The sequence below is a fragment of the Strix uralensis genome, chromosome 2, assembly GCF_047716275.1.
Source record: "Strix uralensis isolate ZFMK-TIS-50842 chromosome 2, bStrUra1, whole genome shotgun sequence".
Lineage (NCBI taxonomy): Eukaryota > Metazoa > Chordata > Aves > Strigiformes > Strigidae > Strix > Strix uralensis.
Genome location: NC_133973.1, coordinates 120,634,256 through 120,651,665, shown reverse-complemented (window position 1 = coordinate 120,651,665; position 17,410 = coordinate 120,634,256). Strand labels below are relative to the sequence as shown.

At 41.0% G+C, this 17,410-nt stretch overlaps 1 protein-coding gene across 1 annotated transcript in view; it reads left to right on the top strand.

Annotated features, from left to right (window-relative positions):
- The first annotated feature begins 6,476 nt into the window (after positions 1 to 6,476).
- Positions 6,477 to 17,410, top strand: part of DDX10 (DEAD-box helicase 10) — a 186,680-nt gene continuing 175,746 nt past the window's right edge. Inside the window, exons 1-5 of the mRNA XM_074860118.1 lie at positions 6,477 to 6,728; positions 13,546 to 13,606; positions 13,822 to 13,952; positions 15,610 to 15,768; positions 16,221 to 16,341. Coding sequence (XP_074716219.1) covers positions 6,519 to 6,728; positions 13,546 to 13,606; positions 13,822 to 13,952; positions 15,610 to 15,768; positions 16,221 to 16,341 — 682 coding nt within the window. The 5' untranslated portion in view covers positions 6,477 to 6,518. The remainder of the gene's footprint in view (positions 6,729 to 13,545; positions 13,607 to 13,821; positions 13,953 to 15,609; positions 15,769 to 16,220; positions 16,342 to 17,410) is intronic.

Genomic DNA, 17,410 nt, shown 5'->3' with positions numbered 1-17,410 from the left:
TGGCGTTCTTCCAAAATGTGTGATAGTCTGAAAGGTTAACTAATCTTTCGTAATTTGATTTGTCAACTCTATCTGAGTCAGGAAATTAGCTCAGTTTGCGAAAGAACTGTCAAACGTGTTCAAAATTAAACACATATTTATGGAGTTCCCTGAACTGGAATAACAGCCTGTGCCCTGAGACTGTACACAGATCCCAACCATTACGAAAAAGCAGGCTTGATTATTTAATAGTTCTTTTTAGTGTGTATCTATTATGATAATAGTTTATGAGTCATTTTCATTTCTACAGGTCTGTTACGGCCCCTAGTGGTTTAGATACAGCTGAACATCATCGTGGTCCTGGCACCAAAAGCTCTGAGAAGCATAAAGTGCTACAGGGCAAACTGTAGGAAGCAGTGAAGTGACAGGGCCTGCAGAGCCTGGGTGTGTTTGACAGTTCTGTGAGGGAAAACAAGTTTCAGCAAACCCCGTCATATATTTCCTGCAAGATTTGTCATGGTTATAATTTTCAATAAAAATTTTTGTTGGCTTAAAGGAAAAATGTTTCAATTTTGTATTTGTTTTAACCTCCATCCTGCATCTTTATTAAAAAAACCCCTCTACATAACATTTTGAAGAGACAGCTGGTTTTATTTAAAGACTGAAAGTATGACACAGTAAATCATTCATTTTTTAAATTACTTTCCATTTTAGAGGTGCTCACCTTGTCTGACAATCCAAGTGAAAGCTTTTTCCTTGACTATGGAAGTGTTATCTTTGGCCAGGGCTTTCATCACAACTGTTCCAACGTTCCAGTGGGCTTTCACTGGTAAAAAGTTCATTTTGAGGGCCCCGCAGACTAAATAATGAATATTAGAATCACCAACAGCAGTCTCCTAGAACACAAAAAAGTCCTTTGTCATTCCAGAAGAAATGTGTTTATTCCATCTTATTAAGGAGCTCTTTTGTCCTAAAGCATTCTGTTGTATCATAAAATATCATCCAACGCTTCCTGACCAACAGTATCAATATTCTTTGATGTTTCTAGATACTTGACAACCTGGTTTTGCTTCTGATTTTGAAGAAACTTGGTTAATTTTTCCCCATTGTTGTTTTTCACATACACTGAGTTTTTTTGAAGCATCATGGCACAAAGTTTACTGTGTAAACTTAGATTTGTCCTTTGGAGTGTGGTTTTCATTTAAACATTTAGTAAGTTGGTTGCTGTCACTCTCATCAATAGAATTGGCATTTAGTCAAAATCCTGGTAATCAAGAAAACAGCAAAGCATAAGTCCTCTCTCCTCCCCCACTTTTCCAAGTCTGTTTCACCCCAGGTTTTACGAGGATAACAGGCTTATAACCTGCATCTCCAAAAAGAATCCCAATTTGGGAACTTTTGGAAGGACAGTTTTAAGAACTGAAGGCTGCTTCCCTAGTGGTGGCTACTAAATTGTCCTACCGCCAAAGAGAATGAGTGAAGGACTGGATTAAGTGGGCCATATTTTTCTCCATGAAGACATCATTTGTCCTCTGGTAGGCCTAGGCTTGAAAAAAGATGCAGCTGCTTTCTAATATTATTTTATGTATCATAGTTGGCTTTTTCAAAATATAAAACTGTTTACTGATGTGGAAGGAAAAGACAATTCTAGAATTTTCTGTGGTAGGAACATTTAAATCCAGATACCTGCAAGAAATCTTTCAAAATTAACTCTATGTTGCTTGTGTATGTCTGTATTGCCAAAGTTGCAACCAGTAGTTTGTTCCAAGAGTTTTTAAGATGGATCATGCATGCATGTTTAGAGTAATAGTATGACTACATTTTTCCAGGGCAGAATACATTTTGGAGCATTTACATAAAACCATATTCCTGCAATTTATATACTTGATAAAAGCATCTTCATTTTATTACTTCCACAAGAACAGTCCATAATGTCATCTTCAAAATAGTATTTATTTTATTGTTGGGAAACAGCAGCTCATTACTAAGAGGAAAGTACAAGCTCTCAATTACACCACATAATATTCTTGGTTGTAACTGACAATATTTATTCATCACAAGCTACCCATTTGCTCAGACCAGGAATTACTGAAACAGAGTGTTTCTACGTGTTTTTGAAAATTGAGTTTAACTTTTAACTTTTAAAATATAATTTCTTGGGTGATAGCCCTTTTATTGTAGGGCTACCCAAAATAGGAAAACCCAGTTCTATGGGTTTTCTTAATTTTTTTTCCTGTACTCTGTCTTTTTTTTTTTTTTTTGTTCTCCATTACAGACACTTGCTGGTTTTAGAGTTGCTTACCCTGGGTCTGCATAGGAGTGCTGAAATCTCTCTTTTAAACCGACAGCACTGATTTTTTTCAGCTTGCAGTGCTCAGAGTAATACTTCTAGGCTGAGCTGAAATGGGGTCCTGAGCCCATGGGCAGGGGGTCAGGAGATGCCCTGGGGAAGGCCTAGCAGGATCAGGAAGGTCCAATAGTGCCCTCAGGGCCCTGACACCTGCCTAACGCTCACCTCTTCTCTGAACAATTCTGGCCACCACACCTAATAATGCTTGTTTAAAGTGGTTTTTCTTTTTCCAAGTAGGATTACCGTTTTTCTATGTCATCCTTTAGACAGATAAAATTTCAAAATAATTTCTTATAGGAACATTACTTCTATTAAAAATAACATTCACAAATCTGACTGCCATTTCCATATTTTTTTCAAAGCAGTCTGAAGTTACATCATAATACTGCAAATATTACACTGAAGATTTATTCTGTTACTGTGGGTGTTTTCAAGCTTCCATGTCTCATTCACAGACACTGGAGCACAATCTTCAGATGCAAATTCTTACATTCTTTCTCTCAAATCTCCTGAAGCATGGCAAGTAAGCCTTAACAGATAAAGACAAGAGTGTCAAGAGCCTCTCAGTTGAGGAAATTCTCCTAGCACTCGTCTGTTTCATTGAGAAAGACTTTAGTGGTATTTCATTGACAACTTGTACTTCTGGGGTTACTTCCTCTGGTTTGCTGATTATTTCTTTAGGTAAGTGATCAAGATTATGTGGGAAAATGCAAAGAAAACAGATTAGTACAAAACAATCACAGATTTAAGGGAAACTCCAAAGTTTAACTTAAGCACATACCATGTTACTTTTTTTTAAATTAAATAAAATCAGCCCCTAGTTATCTTAAATTCCTGTAGAGATTTGCACATGGGGTACATGACATGTGAACATGAGCTTATGCAGCAGCATCAGTTACCAGAAGAAATGGCACAGCAGGAGTGCAGGGAGTGATGCACATGCAGCAAGTCAAGAGATTAAGACCAACCATGAAATGCAAGAAAAAATATAAGTAGGAGTGGAGAATTGGCAGAATTTGGGTGTAGGGACAACTGTACTAAGTCCATGATGTGAAGAAAGCCCCACGACAGAGATACAGAGCAACAGCAGTGTGGTACAACTCAATGTAGCCCTGAGGATTTGTCAAGAGAAAATATAAGAGATACCAAATATTGTGCACCATTGTCAACCATTTAGGATGAATCCAGAAAAAGTGCTGAGGGCTTGACCATTAGAGCACAGCAAGGGCTGACTGCTCCCTAAAAGCCAGGAGCTAAGTCTGGTAACACAGCCCCTGAGTGAGGGAGCAGGGCATGCTCATGGGTGGCAGCTGGGGTCTACCAAGAGTCCAGCTCATCAGACAGGTCTGTGGTGATAAGGCAGGTCCAAGGTCAAGCTGGGAAATCAGTTCTTGGGTCAGGATAAGGATCAGGATCAGGTCTGGTGGCCATAATCAGGGTCAGACATAGCTGTTGATGACTGGGCAGGTCCTCAGTGACAAAGCAGGTCCTAGGTCAAGCCAGGAAGTCAGTCTGCAGCTCAGAGTCCCAAGCAGTGGGGTTTATGACCTAAGGACAGGCACGGCTGTGGCAGAGCTGGGGACTAACATGACAAATGACATAACTCAGGCATGGCCTGAAGCTGCAGGGTGGAGCTGTGTCAGGGTATAGGGGGAGGCCTCAGCTGAAGCTGGTCAGGGCCCTGAGGCCCCTTGATACTACATGCCCCTTGCCCTCCTTGTCACCATAAATAACCCTGCTCAGACACATACATGTTTGTGCTTATGAGTAGGAAAGACTGAGTATACATAAGAGTGAAATCTATAGAGAATGACTACTACTGAAATATGTCTTGTTTATAAAAAATGGCTGATGCCTTCTCTGTGGTCTTGTATAGAGCCTTTTACATTTATTGTTATAGCCATACTCCCTTCCTTCATTTCTTCAAATTGCAAGTAAACAACCGTGCTTGAATCATTTGTTTGTCAGCTTGTCAAAACAAATTTTTCTTCTCTCTCTCACTATTACTAAGAAGGATCTCTGGTTTTGCCACAGTTTTAGGGATAGTACTATAACAAGACAACTGACACAGTCTTGCACATTGTAAATAAATTTAACATTGTATAATTTGTTCCTGTATAAAAGGGAAACTTTTACAAACCACTAGCTGTTTCTCAGGCAAGCCCCTGCGGGTGAGAGGACAGCAGAGAAAACAGAAAGGTGGCTCCTGGGCCTTCGCAGGCTCCTAGACCTCCAGCATGGGGCCAAGAGGCTCTTCAGCATTTTACCTTCTATTGTGGGACACAGGACTGGCTGCTTTTGACTTTCTGGTTTTCCTTTCCTGGTATATGAACCTCTTGGCTAATGAGCAAACAAATTATTAAAAAGCATTGGAAACATACAAGCATAATTAACAGTGTTTTTCATGACAGCAGCACAAAAAGTTGTTTTAGAAATAGAACAGCAAGATATTATTTTCCATATAACTTTTTTCATTGAGGATTTATGTCCATAGTGACTCACAGACCACTGCTGCTGTTCTGCTATGAGAGAGATGAGCCTGCAGGCAAAACATAGACTAGGTGAGCAAAGACAGCATGTTCAAACACAACACTTTTACCTGTATATTTATTTACAAAAAGGTTAAACTTACTCTAGTGCTGCAACAGCAGGAATTCTTCACAGCAGGGTTTTTGTTTGTTTGTTTTTCTATTACAGGCAGACAGATATGCTTAAAGTGGCAGCTGAGACCTGCGACAGTCCGTGTTAGACTGGGACCTTGTTTTGCATGTCAAGTTCATTTGCTCTAATTGTGCGAAAGATGTGCCACCCCCCAGAAGCACATCCTTCGGGGCGGAACAGCATCTCCTGCAAATAGTTTTTCACCAGGTACTTCTGGAAAAAAAAAATGTTTCGAGAATAAAACCTTCAGTATCTTTCCTTATTCATCTTGACAGCAAATAAACCCTTAGAGAAAACCATTGCATTCAAAGCTGTACTGGGGAAGAGAGATCCTGTTGGGGCACATTTAATGGAGATTTTTCCAGCCCTTCCTGAAATGAGGAACTTAATATATTTTAAAGGGAAAACAAAAATTTCTATAATCACAGGTTTCCTTCATCTCAGTGAGGAGGGAAAACATCTTCAGTGATACACTCAACCCATGTATGGCAAAAGTGAAGCTAATTAAGAGACACTCCCTTTTCCCTCAGCTTCCTGGAATTCCAAACCCTCATCAGAGACAGTAATTATTTTGGGAGTCTTTTACTATTCCCCTCATCAACATGTTTACTTCCTTCTTATGACATTGCATAAATATGTTTGTAATTCTCTCTTCCTGATGTGACACAGTAACTCTGCAGCCTGTTTTTGTTTCTAATTCTGTGTGCTGATGAAGTGCTAAAACTGACTCAGCGAATGGTTTCTGACCTTCCAACAACTGCAGAGCGATGCAGACCTTCCCCGCAGGGATGGGTTAAGAATCAGTGCACGTAAAGATAGCATAATATAAATTTGGGGGTTGATTAAATCTAGTTATTTGGAGAGATATGTGCCTCTTAGAAAGACCACTCTTACACCATGGTGTAAAACAAATCTCTATGTTTGTAGTTTTTCCTGTGATAGTCTGCCAACCCTTTGCATAGTTCAAGGCTCTGAGCCAAGGCCATTAAGATCTACTACAACTGTGTCATGAAGGGTCAAAACACACATCAGAGCTTAAATCCAGCATTTTAAAGGCAAAGTCCACCATATCTCTTTCAATTGCTTTTTGATTTTTTAAAAATTCGTCATTTTTTTTTCCCTGTAATGAATTAGCAAAGCATTAACAGACTTATCACTGCACTCATCCCCTTGCCCCGTCAACACTTTATTTTAGGGGACAAAATTTATGACAGTACCAAGCACATACTCCTTTTCTATTAACGTGGGTTTTTATTTTTTTTCCCGTTTTATAATCTGTATTACAGAGCTGCCTGCTGTGCCAAGAGCTCATTTTTTGCGTTATTTTAGACGAAGTGTGATTTTTCTTCACCTCTTGTGCAACCTCTGACCCTTCCCACAGGGGGGGGAAAGCCCGGGCCGGGCCGGGCCGAGCTGAGCTGACCTAGGCCTAGCCTACGCCTGGCCTGTCCGGCCCCTCCCCCGGCGGCGCGGGCGGCTGACGCGCTCTGCCTGCGCCCAGCCCCGCCCCCGCGGCCGTGTGCGTCCCATGCGGGGCGGCGGGGGCAGCATGGGCCGGGCTGGCGGGGATGGCAGCGGCGGGGCGGCGGCGATGGACCCGGTGCGCAGCTTCGAGCGCTGGAAAAAGAAATACACCCGGCGGACGAAGAGGCTGCGGCTGCAGCGCAAGGAGAGGAAGCGGCCCGAGTGGCAGGTGGAGCGGGAGGGCATCGGCCGCCTGGTGCAGCGCTACCCCGAGGTAGGGCAGGGGCGGGCGGCTGGTGCTGCCGGGCCGGGCCGGGCCGGGCCGGGGAGCGAGGAGCTTTGCAGGGCGGGGACGGGAGGGCAGCTGGCGGGTGGGCATGGCGGGCCTGCGGAGGGGGAAAAGCGGCTCCTCTCCTGGTGTGGGTAGGGCTGTGAGGAGAAGGACAGCGAGGATCTGTGAGGTGGGGGTGTCCTGGGCAGGGGTGGGGAGCTCCCCAGGTTGGCATGGCTATTCCTCTGTCTGTTGGCGGTGCCTGCAGGTAACGGGTTTGTTGGGTGACGCTGCTCAGTGTCAGGCAGAAGGGCTTTCACCTGCAAGAGGCAGGGATGACCCTCCATTCCTTTCTTTTCTCCCCCAAGGCAGAGGCGGAGAGGACAGTAAGCGCAGTCCCCGTGGCTGTGGTGGCTGCGGGCAGGCCGTGGAGCCAGGGGTAGTGAGACCCTCGGGGGGGCAGAGGGTGGTTGAGCGCAGTGACGAGGACGTTGAAGCAGATGGTGGGAACTGGTGTCACCAGTGGCGCCTGGCCCTTCCCAGCAGGGAGCATGGGTGGCTCGCTGCTGGAGATGGGACGGGTTTGTCTCCATAGAAGATGCCTTGCAAGCGAGAGTCACACTAGAAGGGTGTGTTGTTTAACTTCAAGTTAGAAAATAGGTATTTGAATATTAGAGCCAGGGTCAGTGGTGTTGGTTTTGTCACCCAGATTCCCTTGAATTCCTCTGGGAGATTGCCGGCTTTTGAGCCATTCTGATTAGCAAAAAGTACTGTAATTGTGAATAACGGCTTAGATGTGCTCAGCCTGTGGTGTTGCTCTATGTCCTGTCAACTTTTGTTGAATTTGGAGCTACTGCTGGGGAGGAGCATGGTAGTTTTACTTGATTATGCAGTGCTCAGCAGAGCTGATAGTAGAGACCTTTTGGTGGTTGTAATTTGATTGAGCAGAAAGTCGTGACGAGGTATAGAAGAAACATGTCTCTTACCGTGGAGAAGTTGTGATAGTCCCTTTGGTTAAGATTCAGCAAGGCAGTATTCTGAAGCTTCACACAATCATTGGCTTTACTGGTTTGAAAGCAAATGTTGCGCTTCCAAAATTGGTCAAATTACTGTTTTGAATCGCAGATTATTTTTCATGAAGAAAAAAAAAAGAGGACTTATCATTCATTGTTTTTATGATAAAAGTTAAGATGGTAACTACATAAATGATTAATACATTTTGCTGGATAAATTTTGAGTTAACTTGTTTTGGTAATATCTTTCTACTCACTGCAGAAATAGAGGACTTAGATACTGACTGTGGGAGTAGATTACTCAAATTGTTAGAAGCTTCTATTTTTGAGTGGGATGACCTCTGGTAGGTATGTGTCTTTCATTGTGGAATGAAAGACTTCCTGCATTTCTACAGTACTGTTGGACTGCTTGTTATGACCTAGACTTAGGTCGCCTCTGCATGGTCTCTGGAGGGTGCGTGTCTGACCAAGAGAGAGAAACAGAGTTAAAGCAACTTGGCAGAAGCTGTGTACAGAGTTTGTGAACTCTCTGCACAGATCCCAGGGTGATGGGCTTATTGTTTATATACCAAATTGCAGTGTATATATACAATAGATTGCTCTGTATTTCTGTTTATTTGAACACAGACAGGGAGATGTGTAGTGAAATTAATTTTGCATGTTGTCAGGCCCTAGTAGTTTCTACATTTGATAATAGCTTGCATTTACTTGATATGACATGGAAATTAGGCTGCTGTGTTACTTTAGGGTGCTATGGCAATATCTAGCTATTCTTTCTTTATCGCTTGTTTTGAAGTCCCATCGCTAGTCGTTTAATACTCTGAGCAGTAGTCTCATAGATAAAGTGGTCGAGTTCAGTGGATAGCTTTTCTTCTAATGTGGTAGACACATGTGTGCAGAAGCTTAAGTAGTATGTTGCTCCTGTGTACTGAAACTGTATGTATATGGCATGGGTATATTGAGAGGCAGGAGCAGGATCACCAGAATCATCAACTGGAGGAGATGCTGGCTTTTTGGAGTGGATTGCAGCTTCTATATCTGTGAGACTGAGTGGCTGAAGATGCCCCCTATTCATCTGCCATTTGCCCTTAGTTGATCTGGATTCATTTGAGGAAGATGATGACAATGGAAAAAAATCTAATGGCAGCAAAAATGCTTGAAGTAGAAGATTCGTCTTGGCCATTCAGTATTGGAGGTGAAGTGGCAGAAATATTTTGAAAAATGATCTCTGGGAAACCATCATCTCCACTTGATGCTGCCTTTGCCTCTTTCTTCTCCCCATACACAGTGTATATGTTCTCCATATAGTTTTTCTGTATATATGCTGTATGCATGTATTAAATCTGTACACACATCCCTATCTATTACTTTAGTTCTTATGGGAAAAAATTGCTTTGCTATCCATCATACCACTCTACAGGAGTGCATCCTTGGCTGATAGCGAGGTATGACTGTGTTGCTCATAGATGTATGTAAGCACGGGTTTAAGAGAAACATAAAAGCAGTGAGTTACTGAAACTGCATTCTTTAAGGGAATGATGTAACCCCTGCTTTTCTTTAGTGAGGTCAGTATTCCCTTATCATAAATTTTAGGGTGGTGTATCTGGATTGTGGTGGGTAGATGTGCAGTTCTCAGACTTCTTAGTTTAAATAGTGCCCATTCTGATTTTCTACAGTAGTCTGTTCCTCTACTCCTAGCCTAAAATATTTTGCTTAATATTTAAATGCAGTCACTTTTCCCTGTAACGCATCCTATGCATTTGATATAACGCATCCTATACATTTGATCGCTAGTCAGGGAGGGACCTGGGGGTGTTGGTCGACAGCTGGCTGAACATGAGCCAGCAGTGTGCCCAGGTGGCCAAGAAGGCCAATGGTATCCTGGCTTGTATTAGAAATAGCGTGGCCAGCAGGGACAGGGAAGTGATCTTGCCCCTGTACTCGGCACTGGTGAGGCCGCACCTCGATTACTGTGTTCAGTTTTGGGCCCCTCACTACAAAAAGGACATTGAATTACTCGAGCGTGTCCAGAGAAGGGCAACGAAGCTGGTGAAGGGTCTGGAGCACATGTCGTACGAGGAGCGGCTGAGGGAACTGGGGTTGTTTAGTCTGGAGAAGAGGAGGCTGAGGGGAGACCTCATCGCCCTCTACAACTACCTGAAAGGAGGTTGCAGAGACCTGGGGATGAGCCTCTTTAACCAAGTAACAAGATATAGGACAAGAGGGAATGGCCTCAAGTTGAGCCAGGAAAGGTTTAGACTGGATATGAAGTAGTATTTCTTTACAGAACAGGTTGTTAGGCATTGGAATGGGCTGCCCAGGGAGGTGGTGGAGTCCCCATCCCTGGAGGTGTTTAAGAGTCGGGTCAATTATTTCCATAGATGCTTGCATTTATTTGCTGTATATATGGCTATGTGAACATGTATGGATGCTTCTGTGTCACCAGTGTACGTGTCTGCACGTGCATCTATTTTGGGACATGGGTGATAATTCTGTGTCTTTGTTGAGCTTGGGGCAGCATAGGTAAGGAGTGAGTAGTGGGAGGTTGTGTGTGTGTGTATTTATAGAGGTTGAAGAAGAGAGGCTGGTAGTGGTCAGGCATGTATCCATCAGAATGAAGACAGGGTAAACATATGTTTGTATTGGGATAGTTTTGGGGACTTCTAGTCTCAACTCTTCTGTGGTTTTGCTGTCCTCTAGCTCCAGGAGTCTCCTGCCTGTGAACATACAGGTGGATGCCCACTTAGCTTTCTATCTTCAGTCCTTCATATCTCCTTTTCTGGACTTTTACAAGGTTTTCCACTTGGTTTCCTGCATTTCTTCCCTATTACCCTGGACATGTTTATAGTGGGGGTGGGGATTGTGAGGAGGTGACACATGCTTGGACCTTCAGGGGTCTTCAGTGAGTTCTGCATGAGACAGATCCCTTCTTTGGGACTAGGGAATTTGAAAGCTCTTCCGTAAGCTCCTGTCTGTGAGGAGCAGTGGGTGGGGTCTCTGGCACACCGGGTCTGGGTGGGTTAGGTCTTCACGTGCTTTTGTCATCCCGTGTATGGATGGAATAGGGGTAGCATGGCTGTTGGATGCAAGAGTTAACATGTCTGGGTTCCTCTTAGAGTATATTGTCTATAATTTCCAGTGTGAGAATGACTGCAATGGATAGATAAACAAGGGAAAATTGAACAATAATGAAGACATACTTTGTTACTGAATTTTTTTCTTGTCATTTGTTGACACGTGATGGCGAATGTGTGGCAGCATAGATGGAAATGTGAAATTTAGTTTCAGTGTGTTCAGCACTTAGGGATATGGTATAGTTGGGAACTGTCAGTGGTAGGTTAATGGTTGGACTAGATGGTCTTCAAGGTCCTTTCCAACCTAGATGATTCTGTGATTCTGTGAAATCCTGGGACCATTTCCTGTGTTATGTGTTCATAGTGATCTGTTGATCCAGCAACTTTGTTGCTTAACTGTAAGGCTGTTGATGAACATTCTTTTCCATCCAGTTGTGCTAATGAAAAGCATTAAAAGCCTAACATGTGCTTGAATTCTTTTTTGATGTTAGTAAGAGTTTTCCCTCCTGTAAGCATACTGTTTTCCTGTGCAGGCGGTCTCTTGGTTGAAATTAAACTGAATCCATCACTGAGTTGTGATCCTTTAGCATGCTAGATTATAAGACTGAGAATTAGCCCAATAAGCAATACTGCATATGATATATAATATCTTCAAAATTATCAACTGAATTTGGAAATACTTGTCAGAAATTCCAATTTGTAAAAGTTGAGAAAAGGCTTCAGTGATGATTTCTGATAGTAGTATTTCCCCCTCCCATAAATGTCCTAGCTAAAAGTATGTGCTTCTCAGCACGAGTAGGTTTCTAAAATTAATTCACCTTTAAGATTCCTAAGTGATGTTTGGCAAAAGTTTAATTGCTCTGCTAGAACACAGTGACTACCTTGCAAGAGCTTTGTCTTGAAATATGTCAAAAATGGGTTTTAATAAGGGTGGTGTTGTCTTTTATCTAGAGGTGAAATTCAGACATTAAATTACTTTTTTTTTACTAGAGAGAACTAGGCTGAAAAGAGTAGTAGTGTCATCTAGGTATAAACCCTCAGTTTTCTATAATAGGCACTTGGTACTTGAAGTAGATATAAGGCTGATCTGAGAGCTCAGTAGCTCCTCATCTGAGGCCTTCTCTGGAATTATCACGAGTTGTCAGGAATGCCTGAGGACTATTTTGCTTGGTCCCTGTTTTGAGAGATTTCTCTTCAGTCTGTTAGAAATAAACTATACCTACTAGAAATGCACGAGTTGTGTAAGCTCTGAGTTTGATATTTGGAAATCTCAGTTTATGGATGCTAGTCAGTATGCATTCAAAGGTGTGTAGTCAACCTTCCTCTTCATCTGCTCAGGCTTTATAGGTACAGTAGTCTCTTTATTTTTATTTTTTTTATGAGTTCTGTGTTTTTTTCCTGTCCTGGTGCTATTGGTTGTTGTAAACTTTGCCAGTGGAAGCTGTCTACATCTTTTGATAATCTTCTATCTGCTAGAATAGACTTGGAAGTATTACATTTTTCTTAAGATCTCTACATGACATCTGAATGTTTCTGTAAATCATTGAGCCAACTCATGGACTCAAACACATGCTTTTGGGGTTTTTTTAATGTGCATGTGTAATTAACAGCTCTCAAGTATGCTGTAGAGCTGGATGCCTAGACAGAAGTAAATTAGTAGGTGTCAGGAGAGTGAACTACTTTTTTAGTATGTTTTGTACCCTGTAGGACCGCTCGAAAAAATTTAAGTATACCAAATGCTAGAGGTTCGTGAATCTGATGAGGTTTTCAGGACATAGGTGGACTCTTCTTGTCCCAGTCAGGTAGATGCAGGATTGCTGCAACTCTGGGTGCCCAAATCTGGGGGCTACAGAAGTTCTGATTTTTGGAGATGCTGTATGTATGTGAAATGCTTATCATGAGGTTTAATTGCAAGTTATGTCAGGCTTGTGTCACGCTGCATTGTAGAAAATTTAGACCTTGCTTGCATACTGCAGTATCTTTTTAAAATGTGATTTTTAACTTTTTTTTTTTTTTTCCTGAAGAATACTGCATCCAGTTTTGGACCCCTCAATAAGATATCAATAAATGGATCCAGTTCAGTGGAGGGCCACTGAAATGGTGGGAGCTGGAGCACTTGATCTGTGAGGAGAGGCTGGAGGAGCTCGGCTTGTCAGTCTGTAGCAGAGATGGCTTTGGGGTTGGGATGGGGACCTTACAGAAGCCCCCAGTGCCCCTGGGGAGATTACTGAGGAGATAGTGCAGGGCGGAAGCACTGAGAGACAGCAGATGGAAGTTGACACCCGAGAGGCATGGCCTTGAACACTTTTTCCTCATGGGGGGGACAACCTGGCAGAAGCACAGGTTTCCTAGGGAGGCTGACCAGTGTCTGCCCTTGAATGATTGCAAGACTGGACTGGATGAAGCCTTGAGCAGCCTGATCTGACTTCAGAGCTGACCTGCTGTGAGCAGGAGATTGGAGCAGAGGCCTCCTAAGGCCCCTTTCAGCCTGAATAGTTCTGTGATGTCATGATGATCTGAGCTTTAAATTGTGCCGTTAGCCTGCATGGTTATAAACAGTTTATGGCAGAAGAGAGATTGGCTTAGGCCAAACTGGTATAGATTGCTTGACCAGCTAATTTGGATCAGGTCATGCTGTTAACATAAATACGTAGCAGTTCAGTAACTTAAAGAATGCTATTTAATTTCTCCATTGTACGATCATAAGCACTGATAAAACTTACTTTGTTTCAGATAAATGCAAGTGAAATTCAAAGATTTTCAGATTTTCCATTGTCAAAGAAAACCCTAAAAGGTGAGTACAAAAGTTTTCTTTAGAAAGTAATTTGCATCTGAACACTTTTTTTGCTTTAAACTAAGTTTTAGATAAGTATTGTCATGTACAGTGTTTTCTAAATGGAGGAATACATCTCTGGACAAGACAAAAATAAAGTGTTTTTTTTCTTTTTTTTTTTTTTTTTTCCTTCCCCTCCTGCACTCTCTCTTCTCCTCCCACACTGCAAATACTAGGATTGCAGGAAGCTCAGTATCGTGTGGTAACGGAGATACAGAGGCAAACCATAGGTTTGGCTTTACAAGGTAAAGATGTACTTGGAGCTGCAAAGACTGGATCAGGCAAGACCTTGGCTTTTATTGTCCCTGTAAGTAACTTACATCCTTCCATTGTACTTAAACCAAGTTACCTGGGAAATACTGGATGTCAAATAGTTTAGATTAATAGATCCTGGGAGAAAAGTTATAATTCAAGTGATCTAGATGTTCCGAGAAAGCCACGATACTAATTTAATAAAGCATCTTGAGGTTCTGAAAGAAGTGTATTTTTGGCCCTAGGAATATTCTGACACTTAGAAATACCATTTTGATCCTTACATTAGTAGACACTGTGTCATTCAGGAAGTGCTTTGTTTTTCTCTCGGGAATCTGTTTTCCTGGTGCAACTCATGTCCAATTCTTATAAAATTTGAAAACCAAGTGTATGAAATGGAATTGTAAAATTTCTTCCGTTCCTTAGACTTTTTTTAGATGAGTGGTTTACACCCCTTTAAAATTTTAGGATTTAGACCTTATATAGCAAACTTAAGCTTAGTGATTGTGGACTTCCATTTCCTTGTTGTCTTCTGTGAATTCCTTAGAAGTCACTTGTAGATGTAAGTGGGAAAACAGGATGAAAAGCCGTCATGGATAACATGCGTTTGAGTTTTATTCAAAACATCATGCTCTGCATTTAATTTCTTCAAGTTGAAAATAGAATTGGGACATTTGCATAAAGTGCATGTATAAGTGGATACAAACCCCATCATGTTATGATTTGATAAATGGAAAAATAAATGTTGTTTTGATGATAATTTTTTTTTTTTGGTTTAGATGTTACTCGCATTTTTGTGAGTGTAAATTTCTTTGGAGCCTATTCTGTCAGTAACTGTGGGAACAGTAGTAGGTGTTTTGAATACCCTCTCTAGTTGAGAAGATTTATGTTTTATGCTGAAGAATAAAAAAAATGTATGTGGCTTCAAAAGATCATCTTGTGAACCTGAGAACCAAAAGCGAGATTGCTCAATTAGTAAATCTAGGGGTAGAAGTACATTGTTTTATAAACCTTTTTTAGGGGAGAAAAGTGATGAGTGGAGTGGGAGAGATGAAGAGTGAAACAAAGAAACAAATTGTACAAGGATGCTTAACAGGCCTTCAGTATTTCAGAATGTTTCCAGCATTCATACCTATGAAATCTTTGTGTTAGGATTAGCTGTGTTTTTGCAGTGTGAATTCATAAGAGGAGGAATAATTCTGGTTTGAGGTGTATGGCAACTTTAGTTGGAATGCTCTGTATATAGGATGTGTGGATAGTACTGCTGCAAGTCTATAACCAGAATTAAAGCTGCAATAAATGACTTTCTTCTAGTTGCTCACTCTGTTTCTGGTTCTCACAAAATCTTATGAGCAGGGAAGTTTCTTGTCTTTTTCTACATGTGATTTCTATTCTCATATAAATGATTAAGACTTAATTTCCAGAATTTAGCAGAGTAGGATTAATTGTGCAGTAAAATGTTTACAATTTACCACCCATTACTATCTATCATAGACTGGTACTGGGGAACTTTGCTACAGCAAGTATCATTACCATCAGTTAGAATTGATATATAATCAAAATATGTGAAATGTATACTGATGTTTCTTTAGGTCATTATTTTAATTCATGTGGCTTTATCATTTTTTATGACACTTTTTGTTACAAACTTGTTGTTGTTATGTATGTTCCTTCTGAGATTTTTATAATGAAAATATGGTAATTTTTTTCAGGCTTTGGAACTCCTGTATCGCCATCAGTGGACTTCAGCTGATGGACTGGGAGTTCTGATAATATCACCTACCCGGGAACTGGCATATCAGACCTTCAAAGTTCTACGTAAAGTGGGAAGGAATCATGAGTTCTCAGCTGGCCTTGTCATTGGAGGAAAGGTGTGTCCTGTCTTGGAGTCTGCTGTATGGAAGCATAAATGAGTGCTGTATTAAGTGCTAGTTTAGGAAGGAAACCCTGGAAGAGAAAAGTCAGGGAAGAGAGTAGTTAATGGGAATCTGTCAATGACACACTCAGTTTTCCTGTCTGTGTACTCTTTTGTCTTTTGAAGCTTTTGCATATTTACAGTCATTTCAGGTTAAATGACTGGATGGACCTTCCTGCCAAGCCTTCCAGGACTATCCTGTTAATTTAGATTGTTCTGAAATACTTTTTGCTCAAGCCACAAGTGTGAGCATGCTGAAGAAATTGTGGTATCTATGTAGAAAGAGCAAAGGCTGATCCTTGACTATTCTTTCTAAAAACTATCAATAGGTTAAACTGGCCTGACTCTCGCTGGTACTGGGCTTCTTGTGTGAACAACTAGAGCTAAGCTGGTTTAACTCCTTTTCAGGATCTGAAAGAAGAGTCTGAAAGAATCCACCAAATAAATATGCTAATTTGCACTCCAGGACGGCTTCTACAGCACATGGATGAAACTTCATATTTCTATGCATCTGATCTGCAAATGTTGAGTAAGTTTTTCAAGTACCTGAAAGTACTCAGAAACATTTTGTAATTGTTCATAATTGTGTGGAGCACTTCCTTGGTTAAAAAGTTTATCCTAGTCATGGTATGTAGATGAAATGTCATTTAAGTTCGCACATACAAATTTAAAATAGGAAACAAGAAAACTCCTTTCTTGTGTGTACTTTCTCTCAGAGCAATTGCTGAGCATGTCTTCCTTTAGGATGATAAGAACAAGTAGGTGAGTTAGTAAGGAACCCAAAATCAAATGTAGTGTCCCACACAATCCTTTGTTTTTCCCAACATGATAATTAACTACATGAAATGTCCATTACAGTGTGTGTATTTTGGGCCAGTTCTAGAAAACACTCTTCTTTGAATTTTAAGACAGACTGGTGTTCCTTTCATTGATTTGTTAGTATAGTTAACATTTCTTTTAATATTTCTTTTCATTCTTCCAACCTGAACAAAAATTTCAGTGTAATGAAAAGGTTTGCCTCTCTCAAAGAACTGCGCATAATCTTTAGCATAGCTTGAGGAACTTAGAAGTAATTAAGAAGCTAATGAAGCTGATAAAATGTGAAATTATGCTTGCTACACTGAGTACAATTCATGGCAGTTAGACAAGAATTGCATTAAATGTAGGCCCTTTTCTTAAAGATTCGTCTCTGTGCTACTCTGTTTATTCCCTTTGTTTCAATGGTAAATTCAGTTTAGGTACAGGAGAGTCTGTTTTGCTCTGTCATGAATAGTACAGCACTGTTTTATATTCCATGCTTTTGTTTCAGTAACAGAACAGGAATTTTTTTAATTTGCAAATTGCTGAACTGTTTACTTGAAATGCTGATCTTTTATGCTTCAGCATGTGAAACTGAGGGCTGTGGTGCATAGATTATGGGAAATGCTATGACTTCTGATGCAGTTTTTTAAAAAACATTTTATGGAGTACATGAATATCTAAAGAGAATCTTGTCATATACAGTAATTAAGTTAATCTCTGCAGTTGAAGTAGGCATGGATTTTTGTACCATATGGATTTAAATGTATGATTATGGTTTTTTTAAAAATAAATAAAGC